This window comes from Dioscorea cayenensis, chromosome 3 (genome assembly GCF_009730915.1).
Source record: "Dioscorea cayenensis subsp. rotundata cultivar TDr96_F1 chromosome 3, TDr96_F1_v2_PseudoChromosome.rev07_lg8_w22 25.fasta, whole genome shotgun sequence".
Taxonomy (NCBI): Eukaryota; Viridiplantae; Streptophyta; class Magnoliopsida; order Dioscoreales; family Dioscoreaceae; genus Dioscorea; species Dioscorea cayenensis.
Genome location: NC_052473.1, coordinates 17985978 through 17999506, shown reverse-complemented (window position 1 = coordinate 17999506; position 13529 = coordinate 17985978). Strand labels below are relative to the sequence as shown.

Here is a 13529-nt window from a genome sequence, read left to right as displayed (position 1 = left end):
ACTTCTAGAGCCAAATACGATTGGGGGTAATTTCCTTGGTGGCCATGGAAGGTTTCATTTTATAATGCTATAGGTCGTATATTCTTTTTTAATAATAGACCCACAAATCTTTGTTCCGTTGCATCTAAAGCCACAATAGCATATTTTACCTTTTTGGTGAATTTGCTGTTGTGGAGTCCAATCAGCGTTTTATAAAATTCAAAACATCACGTAGAAGTCCACTGTGACATCTTTAGCTGATGTCATGTCACTAGCTGCCACTTAGGCTGCCCCATCAATGACACATCAATTGATATAGTTCTCACTCTTGCTTCTAGCACATGCATGGCAAATTGTAAGGGATTCTAGGTTTTATATACACCATAATCAAAGATGCACATAAATTAAAGGAAAACAATCTCAAATACATTCTCTCTTTCATTGCATTTGTAGTGGGGCTGGAAGTGTCCAAAGTGGCATAAGTTGCATACATTGATGTGAGACTATAGGAAACTTCTCCTAAAAGATGCATATTGTTTCCAAGGAGTAAAGTTCAACTATTTCTAGAGATGCATTTTGCACATAAATGAACATAATAACCATCTATAACAGACAACATTGGCATACAAGAACCCTTTGATTTAAATAAAGTATCCATAATTTGATTTATCAGGTGATATCAAAATATATGTTCAACAATTTCATGGCTAATGATTAGATATGCATATATTTGTCAATCGTTATTTGTTAACCAGAAAAAATAAAATTTATATTCCAGAGAAGACAATTATTTGAATATAATAATATAGGCTGATAATAAAATATGAGCAAAAATTTAGTTTCAAGAACTTTTGAATTAATAAACCTATTATGATAACTTCAAAAAAGAAAATGGTGAGAGAAAACCATGAAAATAAATGTCTAACAATGGCAATGGACCATAAAATTCAATTCACCAAGTTATGCTAATAGTCTTTATAAACAAATTATGTGGAATTGCATACTAAAATATGAATAATAGCTGGTACAATGAATTAGACTTATAGCCAAATCTAATCCAATGTGATTTGAATTTAGATTTTCATTCTTATATTTTTTGCTTTGATATATGCTGGATGAGGTATTCGGTGTCAACCTTAATTTTGGAAATTTTTTTTGAAAAAAAAACTTTGTTTTCAAAGATTTGTGAAATAAATACAAAGTTTCCTTTTTCCCACCAATGGCAAGGGCAAATTTGGTATTAGATAAAAAAGTAACTAAGAGAGTTACCTCCAGAGACTAAACCATGAGGGACTGACTGAAAAATTCAAATGTTGGAGGGACTATAAAAAAATTCAAATGCTGGAAGGACTGATTGGATGTTTTTTTGATGTAGGAGGGACTGATTAGATGTTTTCAAATTGAGGAGGCACGTCCGCCTCCCAGGCTGAGGCTCCGGCATTAGCCCAGCATAAACCCTTCACCAAGCTTTATGCCTTAAATAACATTAAAGGATCCCTCAATGACACCACCAAATCTACCGTGAAATCGAGATCCTCCGAGCCGCCAACAACACCTTCGTTTTCTATTGTCATGGCTTTAATGACAACTCTGACAAGATTGAGCTCCTCCTCGAGTTCATGGATAGTACTCTCATTGCATATCTGTCAAATCCCTCCTTGTTGAAGTCACCCATCAAGTGCTATCCTCCTTAGCCTACCTCTATAGCCGCAAAATAGTCCACCGTGACATCAAACTAGTCAATATTCTCATTGACAATCACAAGTTCTTCAAGATTGCGGACTTTGGTATCAGCCGCATGGTCTCCCCGACAATGAGTTGCAAGACCTCATGTGGCACTATCTCGTATTTGGGCTATGAGCGTTTCAACAACAAAGGGGTGTGCGATGACTTCGCAGGTGATATTTGGAGCTTCGGCATTACAATTCTTGAATCTTATCTTGGGTATCTCCCTTTTAGTGAGAATATCATGAATGATGATTTGATGAGCCTTGCCATATCTATATGTTAGGACGAACCTCCAAAACCTCCAGGGACGGCATCTTCCAACTTCGTTATTTTATTGTTCTGTGTTTATAGAAAGATCTGGCGAGGTCCGCGGCTGTGCAGCTCTTGCAACACCCTTCATCATAGAGTCTTTTTTTTTTATTCTTTTTAAAATTATTTTGACTTGTCTAAATTTTTTTTAAGTTATTATAAATTATTTTTGACTTTTTGCTTTTTACGATTAAAATTTTTAAAAATTTGTTTTATGATTTATTTGAAGTTATTTAAGTTTTACATGAAGACTCGTCGGTGCCCCTTGGAAGTTAGTTTTTAATGTGTAATATATTATTTAGTCCCTCTATTATATTCAATGGACAGTCTGTCAGTCCCTCTATTTTTACATTTGGTAAATGTTGGTCTTTCCCTCAAATAGCTCCGATTTTTTTTTCTGGTCCAAAACGCTGACATGAAAATTGAGGGGCTGACAATGAACAAATTATAATAAAAGGACTAAAAAGATAGATCGACTATAATAAAGGGAATAAATAAGGTATTAAACCTTTTTAATATAGTCATATTGTCTCTCTCTATCCTCCTTGTTGAAGTCACCCATGGATAGTGACTCTCATCGCATATCTGTCAAATCCCTCCTTTGTTGAAGTCAACCATTAAGTGCTATCCTCCTTAGCTTACCTCTACAGCCGCAAAATAGTCCACCGTGACATCAAACTCGTCAATATTCTCATTGACAATCACAAGTTCTTCAAGATTGCGGACTTTGGTATCAGCTGCATGGTCTCCCCGACAATGGGTTGCAAGACCTCATATGGCACTATCTCGTACTTGAGCTATGAGCGTTTCAACAACAAAGGGGTGTACGATGACTTCGCTGGTGATATTTGGAACTTCGGCATTACAATTCTTGAATTTTATCTTGGGTATCTCCCTTTTAGCGAGAATATCATGAATGATGGTTTGATGAGTCTTGTCATATCCATATGTTAGGAGGAACCTCCAAAACCTCCAAGGACGGCATCTTCCAACTTCGTTATTTTATTGTTCTGTGTTTATAGAAAGATCCGGCGAGGTCCACGACTGTGCAGCTCTTGCAACACCCTTCATCACAGAGTCTTTTTTTTTTGTTCTTTTTAAAATTATTTTGACATGTCTAAAATTTTTTTAAGTTATTATAAATTATTTTTGACTTTTTGCTTTTTACGATTAAAATTTTTAAATTTTTTTTTTATGATTTCTTTGAAGTTATTTAAGTTCGCCTGTGTCCCTTGGAAGTTGAGTTTTTAATGTGTAATACATTATTTAGTCCCTCTATTATATTCAATGGACAGTCTGTCAGTCCCTCTATTTTTATATTTGGTAAATGTTAGTCTTTCCCTCAAATAGCTCCGTTTTTTTTCTGGTCCAAAATGCTGACGTGAAAATTGAGGGGTTGACAATGAACAAATTATAATAAAAGGACTAAAAAGATTGATCGACTATAATAAAGGGAATAAATAAGGTATTAAACCTTTTTAATATAGTCATATTGTCTCTCTCTGGTTTGATCTTTAGTGAAGAATATATTTATAAATTATGATAGACAAGATTGGGAGTATATATGAAAGAATTATAAGTTATAAATGTTACTGGCTAAAATTACATACAATTTAACTGAAATAACTCAATTTCGTTTGAACTGTTTTTTTTCCAAAAATAATAAATAAAGAAGCTATTATCAACAGAAAGCATTCAAGGTGCACATTTTCATGCTTGAAGTGCAAGCATAAAAATAAAACAATCCAAATTAAAACTCAATAATAATAATAATAATAATAATAATAATAATAATAATAATAATAATAATAATAATAATAATAACAACAACTTGTTTATACATAAAAGCACAAAAGTGTATATAATACATTCCATTCGACAGCAACCTTACCTGAGGGGAGACTGTTGTCGGTGTACACAATGTGACATTAGGGTATTTTAAAAATGAGGCCAAAACAAATGGGGTGTATGAAGTAAGAATCTCACCATAACCATGATTTAATGATTTATTACATTTTTATTGTTCTAATCATTCTCATATTTCTCCTAGGTGGATGAGAATGGAGTAGGCTGGTTTTATACTGGTGATATCGGATAATTTCACCTTGATGGTTGCCTTAAGATCATTGATAGAAAGAAGGAGTTTCAAGGTAGCGACAAGGTGAGATCTGTGAAGCTCTTGGCTATCAAAAGGGATTTTCAAAATTTCCAAATGAGGGAAAATGAAGCCCTAAACGATTATTTCTTAAAGGTGATGGTAATAGTGAATCAAATTAAGAGTTTGGGTGAAATCTTGACCGATAAATCGGTATGTGAGAAGATCCTTATTAGCCTCTCTCCAAAATACAACAACATTGCGGCCATCATTGAAGAAACCAAAAGATCTCTCTACTCTTAGCATTCGTGACCTAATGGGGTCACTTGAGATGCATGACCGAAGGTTGGGTAGGCACACTGAACAATTAATTGAAAGTGCCTTCCAATCTAGTCTAAATGTGAAGGAACAATCCAAGCCAAGTCCGAGCACCGGAGGATAATCTTGTGGTGATAGATTTGGTAGAGGTTTTGGTGGTTTTGGAAGAGGAGATGGTAGAAATAATAATCAAGGCAACCAAAAAAAAAATCAAACTCATTGTAATATTTGCAAGAGAGCCTCTCATGTTGAAAAAGATTGTTGGTTTAAGGGAAAGCCCCAATATCATAATTATAAATTGTTTGGTCACATGCAAAAAGATTGTTGGTTTAAGTGAAATAAGCAAGCCAATTACATTGAAGAGAAGAGTGGTGATGGAAGCACATTCTATGCATGCCAAGCGGCCGTTGAACAAAAAAGTGATGTGTGGTATATTGATAGTGGGTGTGGCAATCATATGACCGGAGATGAGTCAATCTTTTGCAAGCTTGATACAACCAATACTACTCAAATCACTATGGGTAATGGGCTGTTGTGAAATCAAAAGAAAAGGGAATGATTGCCGTTGCTTCAAAAAAGGGTCTAATGTTGATTCATGAAGTGTTGTATGGCCCAAATTTAGCACAAAATCTAGTAAATGTTGTTCAACTTTTGGATCATGGTCATGTGATTCATTTTGAAGGTGGATTATGCAAAATCTATGGCAAGATAGAGAAAAAAAGAGAATTGATGGCCAATGTGAGAATAAAGAAAAATAGAAACTTTCCATTCACTCTCAAACCCGCCGAAGATGTTGCTTTCAAGGCATGTATTGAAGATTTATCATGATTGTGGCATAAACGACTTGGACATGTAAATTTTGAAAGCTTGAAATTGTTGAGCAAAAAGATGATGGTATATAGCTTACCAATTATTGAAGAAAAGCACGATATTTGTGAAGCATGTGCACTTGGTAAAATACATTGAGACTCATTTCCTAAGGAGAAAGCTTGGAGGGCCAAGGCACCGTTGAGCTTGTTCATTCCGATGTGTGTGGTCCCATGAAGGCACTTTCACATGCCGGTAATCGATACTTTATCACTTTTATTGATGACTACTCAAGAATGTGTTGGGTCTATTTCATGGGGCAAAAATCGGAGGCATTGTCAATCTCCAACAAATGCTGGGTCAAGTTCATCTACTCTAAGCTCAACACCAGTAAGAATGAGAAATCTTAGTGAAATTTATGCCACATGTAACTTTTGTGTTATAGAATCGAAATGCTTTGAACAAGCCGCAAAAGATGAAGTATAGAGAAATGCAATGGAGGAAGAGATAAAAATGATTGTAAAAAACAACACTTGGGAATTGGTGGAGAAACCAAAAGAAAAAGATGTGACCAGACTGAAGTGGGTCTACAAAACCAAAATAAACCCAATTGGTTCAGTGGAAAAATACAAGGCAAGATTAGTGGCCAAGAAGTACACACAACAACCCAGAGTTGATTATCAAGTGACATTTGCACCGGTAGTAAGACATGAAACAATAAGGATGTTGGTTGCATTAGCCGCGCACAAGGGGTGGCGATTATACCAACTTGATGTGAAGTCGGTATTTTTGAATGTAGTGCTCAAAGAAGAAGTGTATGTTAAGTAACCGCAAGGTTTTGTGGTTGAAGATGAAGATAACAAAGTGTATATGTTGAAGAAGGCCTTGTATGGCTTAAACCAAGCACCCTGTGCTTGGTATAATCAAATTGACACTTACTTCATGAATAATGGATTTAAAAGAAGCCCAAATGAGGCAACACTCTACATCAAGCATGGGAAATCCGATATGCTTGTTGTTTCTCTTTATGTTAATGATCTAATTGTTAATAGAAATGATGTGAAGATGATACATGACTTCAAAGATGAGAAGATGAAGAGGTATGAGATGAATGGTTAATTTGGGCTTGCTTCATTACTTCTTTGGGCATTGACGTTGATCAAGGATGGTGTATTCATTTCTCAAAAGAAGTATGCCCGGCCCAATCTATTCTCTCAAAATTCAAGATGGAGAATTATAATCCGGTATCCACACCATTGTTGGTAAATAAAAAATTGATGAAAGAAGATGGAAGTGGTGATGCTGATGCGGCACTCTATAGAAGTTTGATTGGAAATCTATTATATCTTACTACTACAAGACCCGACATCATATATGCTTCAGGATTATTGTCTCGTTTTATGCATCAACCAAGCATAATGCATTTTGCAGTTTCAAAGAGGTTGTTGCAGTATATTAAGGGTACAAAAGATTTTGGGCTAATGTATGAAAAGAAAGAGAATGAGAAATTGGAGTTGTTTGATTTTTGTGATAGTGATTGGGCTGGTATTGTGGATGACATGAAAAGCACATCCGATTATGCATTTATTCTCGGATCAGGTGTGTTCTCATGGGCATCTAAAAAGCAAGAAAGAGTAGCATATTCCACCGTGAAAGCCGAATATATGTCGGCGAGTGAAGCTAAAAACAAATTGTGTGGTTGAGGAATGTTCTTAATGATATGGGGGAGAAGCAAGGTAAGGCCACCATTCTATTTTGTGACAACAAATCCGCAATAGCAATGTCAAAAAAAAAAACTCTGTCTTCCATAGCCAAACAAAGCATATTAACCTCAAGTATCACTATATTGGGGAAGTAGTTGAAGGTGATGAAGTTATCATCAAGCATGTCATGACCAATAGTCAAGTTGTGGACATCTTCACCAAAGCACTTTAAGTGAGAAGTTTATTTATTTAAGGGAACTATGTCATTCAAAAGCATTAAGGGGGAGTGTTAAATTTAATGCTTTTGTTAGTATGTGTTGGTTAAGTTGGTTTTGTGTTTGAATGTATCAAAATAGCGGGTTTATGATAATATGTCTATTGGGCTTTAATTAGGAGTAGGGCTACAAATGAACCAAGCCACTCACGAGCTACTCGGAGCTTGGCTTTGAGATAGCTCGTTCACTAAATAAATGAGCCGAGCTCAAGCTTAACATTTGAGTTCAAATTATTAAACGAGCCTGCTTGTTTATCAAGCTCTTGAGCAGGTTCACGAGCTTGGTAAATGAGCTTGCTCGCGAGCCTATTAACAAGTATGTTAAATAAACCTAATAATGAACCTACTAGTCATGAACCTACTAAATGAGCTCGCTAAATATGCATTTTTTTCTATGTATGAATGGATTTATGTAATAAAACTAATTTATTAATAATAGTCATTATGATTTATTATTTTTTTAAACTTTTTTTAAGCCAAGCTTGAAGCGAGCTCGACCTCAGCTCAATTTTTATCATAAATGAGCTTCTATCGAGCCTAGGTCGAAGCGGGCTCAAGTTTGGCCTGTTTTTGTCATAAATGAGTTTCTTTTGAGCCGAGCTCGAGTTTAATTGTACTATCTCAACCCAATCTTGAGCTTACAAGTTTGGGCTCAAATCGAGCTCGAGCCAAGCTCGAGCCTGTAGCTAATTTTGTTGAGCTGAGCTCGAACACTTCAAAGCTCGGTTCGGCTTAGCTTTGCTGGATTGCACCCCTAATTAGGAATAGTTAAACAAGCTTTTAATGTATTGTTGATGTTTGTTATGGCCCATGTGGGGTCCATTCCGAGTTTGGTTTATATGTAACAAAGCAATGAATTATGATGGTAATGAATGAAGTAGGAGAAAAAAACAAGTCTTTCCATCCTCCCCTTTCACCATCAACACAAACCTGAGAAACCGAACAAAACCCTTGGCTAAAAAAGTTTAACAATATATATATATATATATATATATTGTTAAACAAAGTAAAGACTTTTTTATTTTATATATCTCTTTTAGAAGTTTAAGGGATGTTTGGTTGGATTTGGGTTTACATGTAACTCTATATATTGGATCCTAAAAAATGCAATGTTTGGTTTACTAGATTTCTAATTCCAATGTAACTCAAAATACACTAGATAGGAATTTGGTTTAATGGCCAAATCGACTGTAAATTGAAATCCCTTATATAATGTATTATGAGTTATAAGGAGATGATAATTGCAACCATCTCATTTTTTATGTATTCCATAAACATTTTGGTTTGTATATCCTAAATTTTAAAATTATTTAATTTTTATTGAAATATTCTATCATATATATAACGAAATATTTTATTCATTAAATTTTTTTTTATCTCAATTTAAAATTAATTTTAAAAAAAATTTAAAACTCAATTTAAAACCACGGCAATGTAAATAACTCTTTATATGTGTGTGTAATCATGATTATATAATAAGTTATAAAAAATTTTATCACATGATGTGTGATATATGTTTATAAATAAAATTTAACATGAATAAGACATAAAAAAAGATGCTTGACTATAGTGTTTTATAACTACATAAATCATTTTTTTTTGTCACTAAATAATATTTGATAGTACATAATATGTTTAATATTAGACATACAAAGTAAATATTTTCTTTATAAACATAAAAATTAATTAAATATATACTTAAGCGGCCAAATTTTAATTATCAACAAAATATAAAATTATATAATACAATATTTTAAATATTTTCAACTAAACATTTGATTTAACTCTCCTGTATTTTAAAATCTAAGATTTACAAACACACTTGACATTTAGTTAGATGTAATTAGAAATACGGTGAATTTCAAATTACAATGTATTTGTGAATCTTGTATTTGAGAATTCAGTGAGGGTTAAATCTCATGTTTGGTAAGATGTATTTGAAATGCCATTTTTTTTTTTTTTTTTGAAAGATATGTAAATTTGGATTTGGTAAATAGCCATAGGTACTGTTTGTAAATATATATCAAATAATTTATCTGAAAATATTTCTTATTAATTATTTTTAAAATTTAATATATTACCAATAGATAATGATTAACATGAAATTTTGAACTATATCTTCAAGAAAAATGAAAGTTATGATGAAAAATATTTGAAATATTTACAATGAAGTGATTTTGAATTAGATTTTGAAAAATATATAAATTATAAAACTTTGTTATTTTAAGATAGATCATTTCAAAAAATAGGTAGGAAATAATTTTAAGCAAATATTTTGAAATTTTTTATATACAAAATAAAATATTTTTTAAAGCTTTTATAATTTTAAAATTAAAATAAACAACTAACTTAACTATTTTTATAAAAAAATAATTTTTTAAGAAATATCAAAATAATGGAAAATGACTATTTTGCATGTCTTTGTGGGGGTGGGGGGGGACGGTCAAGGGAGTGATTGAACACCCCTTGACCCCAGTTAATGTTGTCTATATATACAGGAGAGAGGGAGAATGAGGAGAAATGTAATGTTTATTTTACTAATTTGCTATTTTATATAAAATTGATCATAATAATTTTTTTTATATATATATAATATTATTTTGTACAAACTTTGTTAATATTAATAAAGTAAATCAAAAAATAATACGAAAGATGAAATTATATTTTAAAAAGATATTATGATAATTTCTCAAATTAATAAAAGATAATTTGGTTTTTTCATAAAGGTTTAAATATTAATTTTTTTTAATAATTCCACCCTTCCAAAGACTCCAATTTGGAGGGGTGGGATGTAAAGGGTTTGGAGAGGTGAATCACCCCTCCAAACTCCTCCTCCTCTCCCAACCAAGCGCAGGTCACACCTCCGAACTCCTCCTCACCCTTCTAAAAATCTCCAACTAGAGAAGGAGGAAAGGCAAAACACTCCTTCACTCTCTCTTGTTTTTATTTCTAGTATTTTTAAAAATACCAATCTTTTTCCAAATTAATACTATAGTCTAAAAAATAATATTTACAAAAATTTTATTATTTGCCCCATTAATAATTTACAAAGTAGTTTATGTAGTAAATTTTTTTTTTTCAAAAAAGATATTATTTAGCACCTTTGTTTTTTACAAATTAATTTATACACTATGAAAATTATATTTTTGTAAAATTTTTGTTAAAATTTCCTAACTTTTATAAACTATTATATAACATATAAAAAAATATTTTTTTTAAAAAAATAATTATAAAAATATATTGTTTATTTCTTCGACTTTTTACAATCCTAAAATTTTTTATAATTGTGTCTCTATAGCACTCATTATTATTATTATTTTGTTAAATTGGATGGATTGAATGGTAATGACATGCCATTCGACTAATCTATATATATATATATATATATATATATATCGATTTTTATAGAGAGAACCTTCAAAATTTGTTTTTAGTTCTGAGTCAAGCCCCCCCTTTATCTTCCTCCTATTTCCGCCATTGGGCATTTTAAATTCAGGATTTCAAAATACGGCCAAATTGAGCGTATTCTAAAATTCACCCAAAAGTGGGTCTGATTGATTTGCATTTACTTCAACTTTTTAAATCCTGCTAAACAAAACATTGTTACTTTAGATGAATTTGAAGTTACATGTAACTCAGAATACTGGGTTCTTAGAAATCCGGTGTTTGGTTCACTAAATCTCAATGAATTCTAAAATCCAGTGTAACTCAAAATGCACTAGATAGAGGACTTAGTTTTACGGTCAAATTGGTTGTAAAACAAAATCGCTCATCTAGCTAGTGTTTTATGAGTTATAAATTTATAATAATTATTACTACCTTGTTATTTACGTATTCCATAAAAAAATAACTTTTGGTCTTAATTGTAAAATTATTTAATTTTTTCTAGAAATATAATCTCATTTAAGAATTTATTTTTAACTCAATTTAAAACAAATTTTAAATAATTTAAAAAAACTTAATTTAAAACCACGGCAGTATAAATAAGTTTCCAAATATATATACATATATTGATATATATATATATATATATATATATAATTATCCTCAATTTTGTATGAAGTAATATATTAAAAAATTGTCATGTTTATTGGTATATATCAATAACAATTAAATATAAAGTTAAGTGACCATAAAGTGGTCATGTTTAATTTTTCACCAAACACGAAATGATATAATACAATATTCTGAATGCATCCAATCAAACATGGAATTTAACTGTATTATATTTTTAAATCCAAGATTTTAAAAAATACTATGTAACTTGAAATCTATTGCATTTTCAATTATATCTAACATCTAAATCTCGTAATTCTAAATACATGGAGTTCTAAATCTCCTCAAACAAACAACAAAAAAAATATACATATACTGGATAGTGTGCAATGCAATGAGTTGGATGTCCAACTCTAGCACATGCCATGGGTTGAGGGCAATGAGCCCGCTGCAATACAGGCAAGTTACATATCAATAACCCCGCCTACCTGTTCACTATGCCAGCAGGCCGAGTCAGGGTTTCGGCCACCGGCGCCCCCTCTGGTTAAGTATAGTTTCATATAAAAATTTCCAATTTCAATCGCCTAATTATTTGTAGATTTATTCACACTTCATGCACACTAAATTGTTGAGAAATAAGATGATCAGACAATTAGTTAAATTTGAATAAAAACAAACCATGACTTCTAAGATTCAGGGGTAGAAACAGCACATCACACACCCACATTCTTAAGATTCAGTTTAATTTAAGTTGGGTAAAGAAAAGGACTGCAGATATGTACAACAGTTGCAAACAAATCCACATAAACAGGCACTGCAATAAATTAGCTCCTACTGTAAATTAAAATTTCCAAAGCTCTTAGGTCTGGTACTCAGGATTCAATGCAAGGGCCTCTCTGTAAATTAGCTCCTTCACATGGTCCCTGGTGATTACATGCTGTTCAAAGTCGAAGCTGAAGGGCGTCATGCATACTGGCTCATCGCTTGTGTCATGTAGGGATGCGAAGTAAGGATGCGCGAGAGCATCTTCTACTGCATATGCAAAAAAAAATTAAAAAATAAATAAATAAATAAAGACATCGGATTCATGTGACATGATGGATGGCTTAAATGTCCTAACAATGACATCGGATTCATGTCCTCACTATCCGACTTTTTTGTATTTTATGAAGATTATATGCATTTACAATGAAAACTTGAAGAAAGTAAAGCATACAAATATAGGTATCATCATTCACTATGAATTTCTAGAGTCAAATACAAAAGCATGCAGTGGCAATCACTTCATTAAGCTAAAAGACTGAAAACAGAAAAAATATTCAAGTTGCTTTTAGGGATTTAATAGATTTGAAGAAAAAAATCGACCAGTAATCACTTGAAGGTACTTGTTCATCATTTTCTGTTACTAATCCACATACATGGGCCATGACACACATTTTATATTCCGCTGTGTAAAATACAACTATGTCTTCCATCTCTATTGTAGCCTCATCCATAACCTCAACACATTCAAGAAGCTAGAAGCAACAGCGAGAACAATAGCACATGCAGATGCTGAAAAGGGTATTGGGTATCTAGGTTATCAACCTTTATTTTCCAATAGCAGACCAGGTACTTAAATCCATGGATATATCTGTGGTATATTATTTCTAGATTTAGGTCAGGAAATATATATCCTCAACAAATAATCAGACTGTCATTCTTTCTTTGCCAATATAGCATACAGTAGTTGTTCAGTTTCTATCATAATCAATCAATAATAAAAGAAAAAACTAAGTTGTAGCACAGATACAAATGCATACCAGTTATTCTCTGGCTTGGATTGAATGTCAACATCTTCTCAACAAGGTCAATTGCTGTGCAATGCATCTGCGGAAACTTTTCTGCGAATGACTGCCGGGTGTAACAAGGAAGTCGGCGGATAGATCTTCTGCCAACTTCATCCAAGAAACCCAGATCATCCTCTTTTGGAGTGCCAATAAGCTGCATTGTGGAAAAGTATTAAATCAGCCATGGCCTAGCAAATATCAATAGGAATGCTTAAAGCATTGTAAACATTATAATGATTCAAATATTCCTCATAATCCAGAGAGAATTTGCATAAATTAAAGATCTTGTATTGCATTTGAAGATTATTTCTATTATATAAAAGCAAGCCTATCTCCAACGATGCATAGGTTAATTATTTGGAATGATGATTATCATAACGCCAAGATAAATCCTCAAGGGCATGCCCTCATAGCATACTTACTGACTTAACAGGGGCACACATACCTAACGTATCAAAGATAAATTGTTATTAATGTCCAGTGACAGCATA

The 13529-nt window shown here is 32.4% G+C and overlaps 1 protein-coding gene across 1 annotated transcript; it reads right to left on the bottom strand.

Annotated features, from left to right (window-relative positions):
• Window positions 1-11768: 11768 nt before the first annotated feature.
• LOC120254400 (mitogen-activated protein kinase homolog MMK1-like) lies at window positions 11769-13191 on the bottom strand. The gene is made up of 2 exons (XM_039262516.1): window positions 13012-13191; window positions 11769-12241 (listed from the first exon to the last, which is right to left on the bottom strand). The coding sequence occupies exons 1-2, from the start codon at window positions 13076-13078 to the stop codon at window positions 12069-12071; spliced, it is 240 nt and encodes a 79-aa protein (XP_039118450.1). The 5' UTR covers window positions 13079-13191; the 3' UTR covers window positions 11769-12068.
• Between the last annotated feature and the right edge of the window lie 338 nt (window positions 13192-13529).

Coding starts and splice junctions, on each gene's coding strand:
- LOC120254400 (XM_039262516.1), bottom strand. CDS start 13,078: ATGCATTGCACAGCAATTGACCTTGTTGAGAAGATGTTGACATTCAAT. Junction 12,242..13,011: donor TCCAAGCCAGAGAATAACTG/GTATGCATTTGT, acceptor TTGCATATGCAG/TAGAAGATGCTCTCGCGCAT.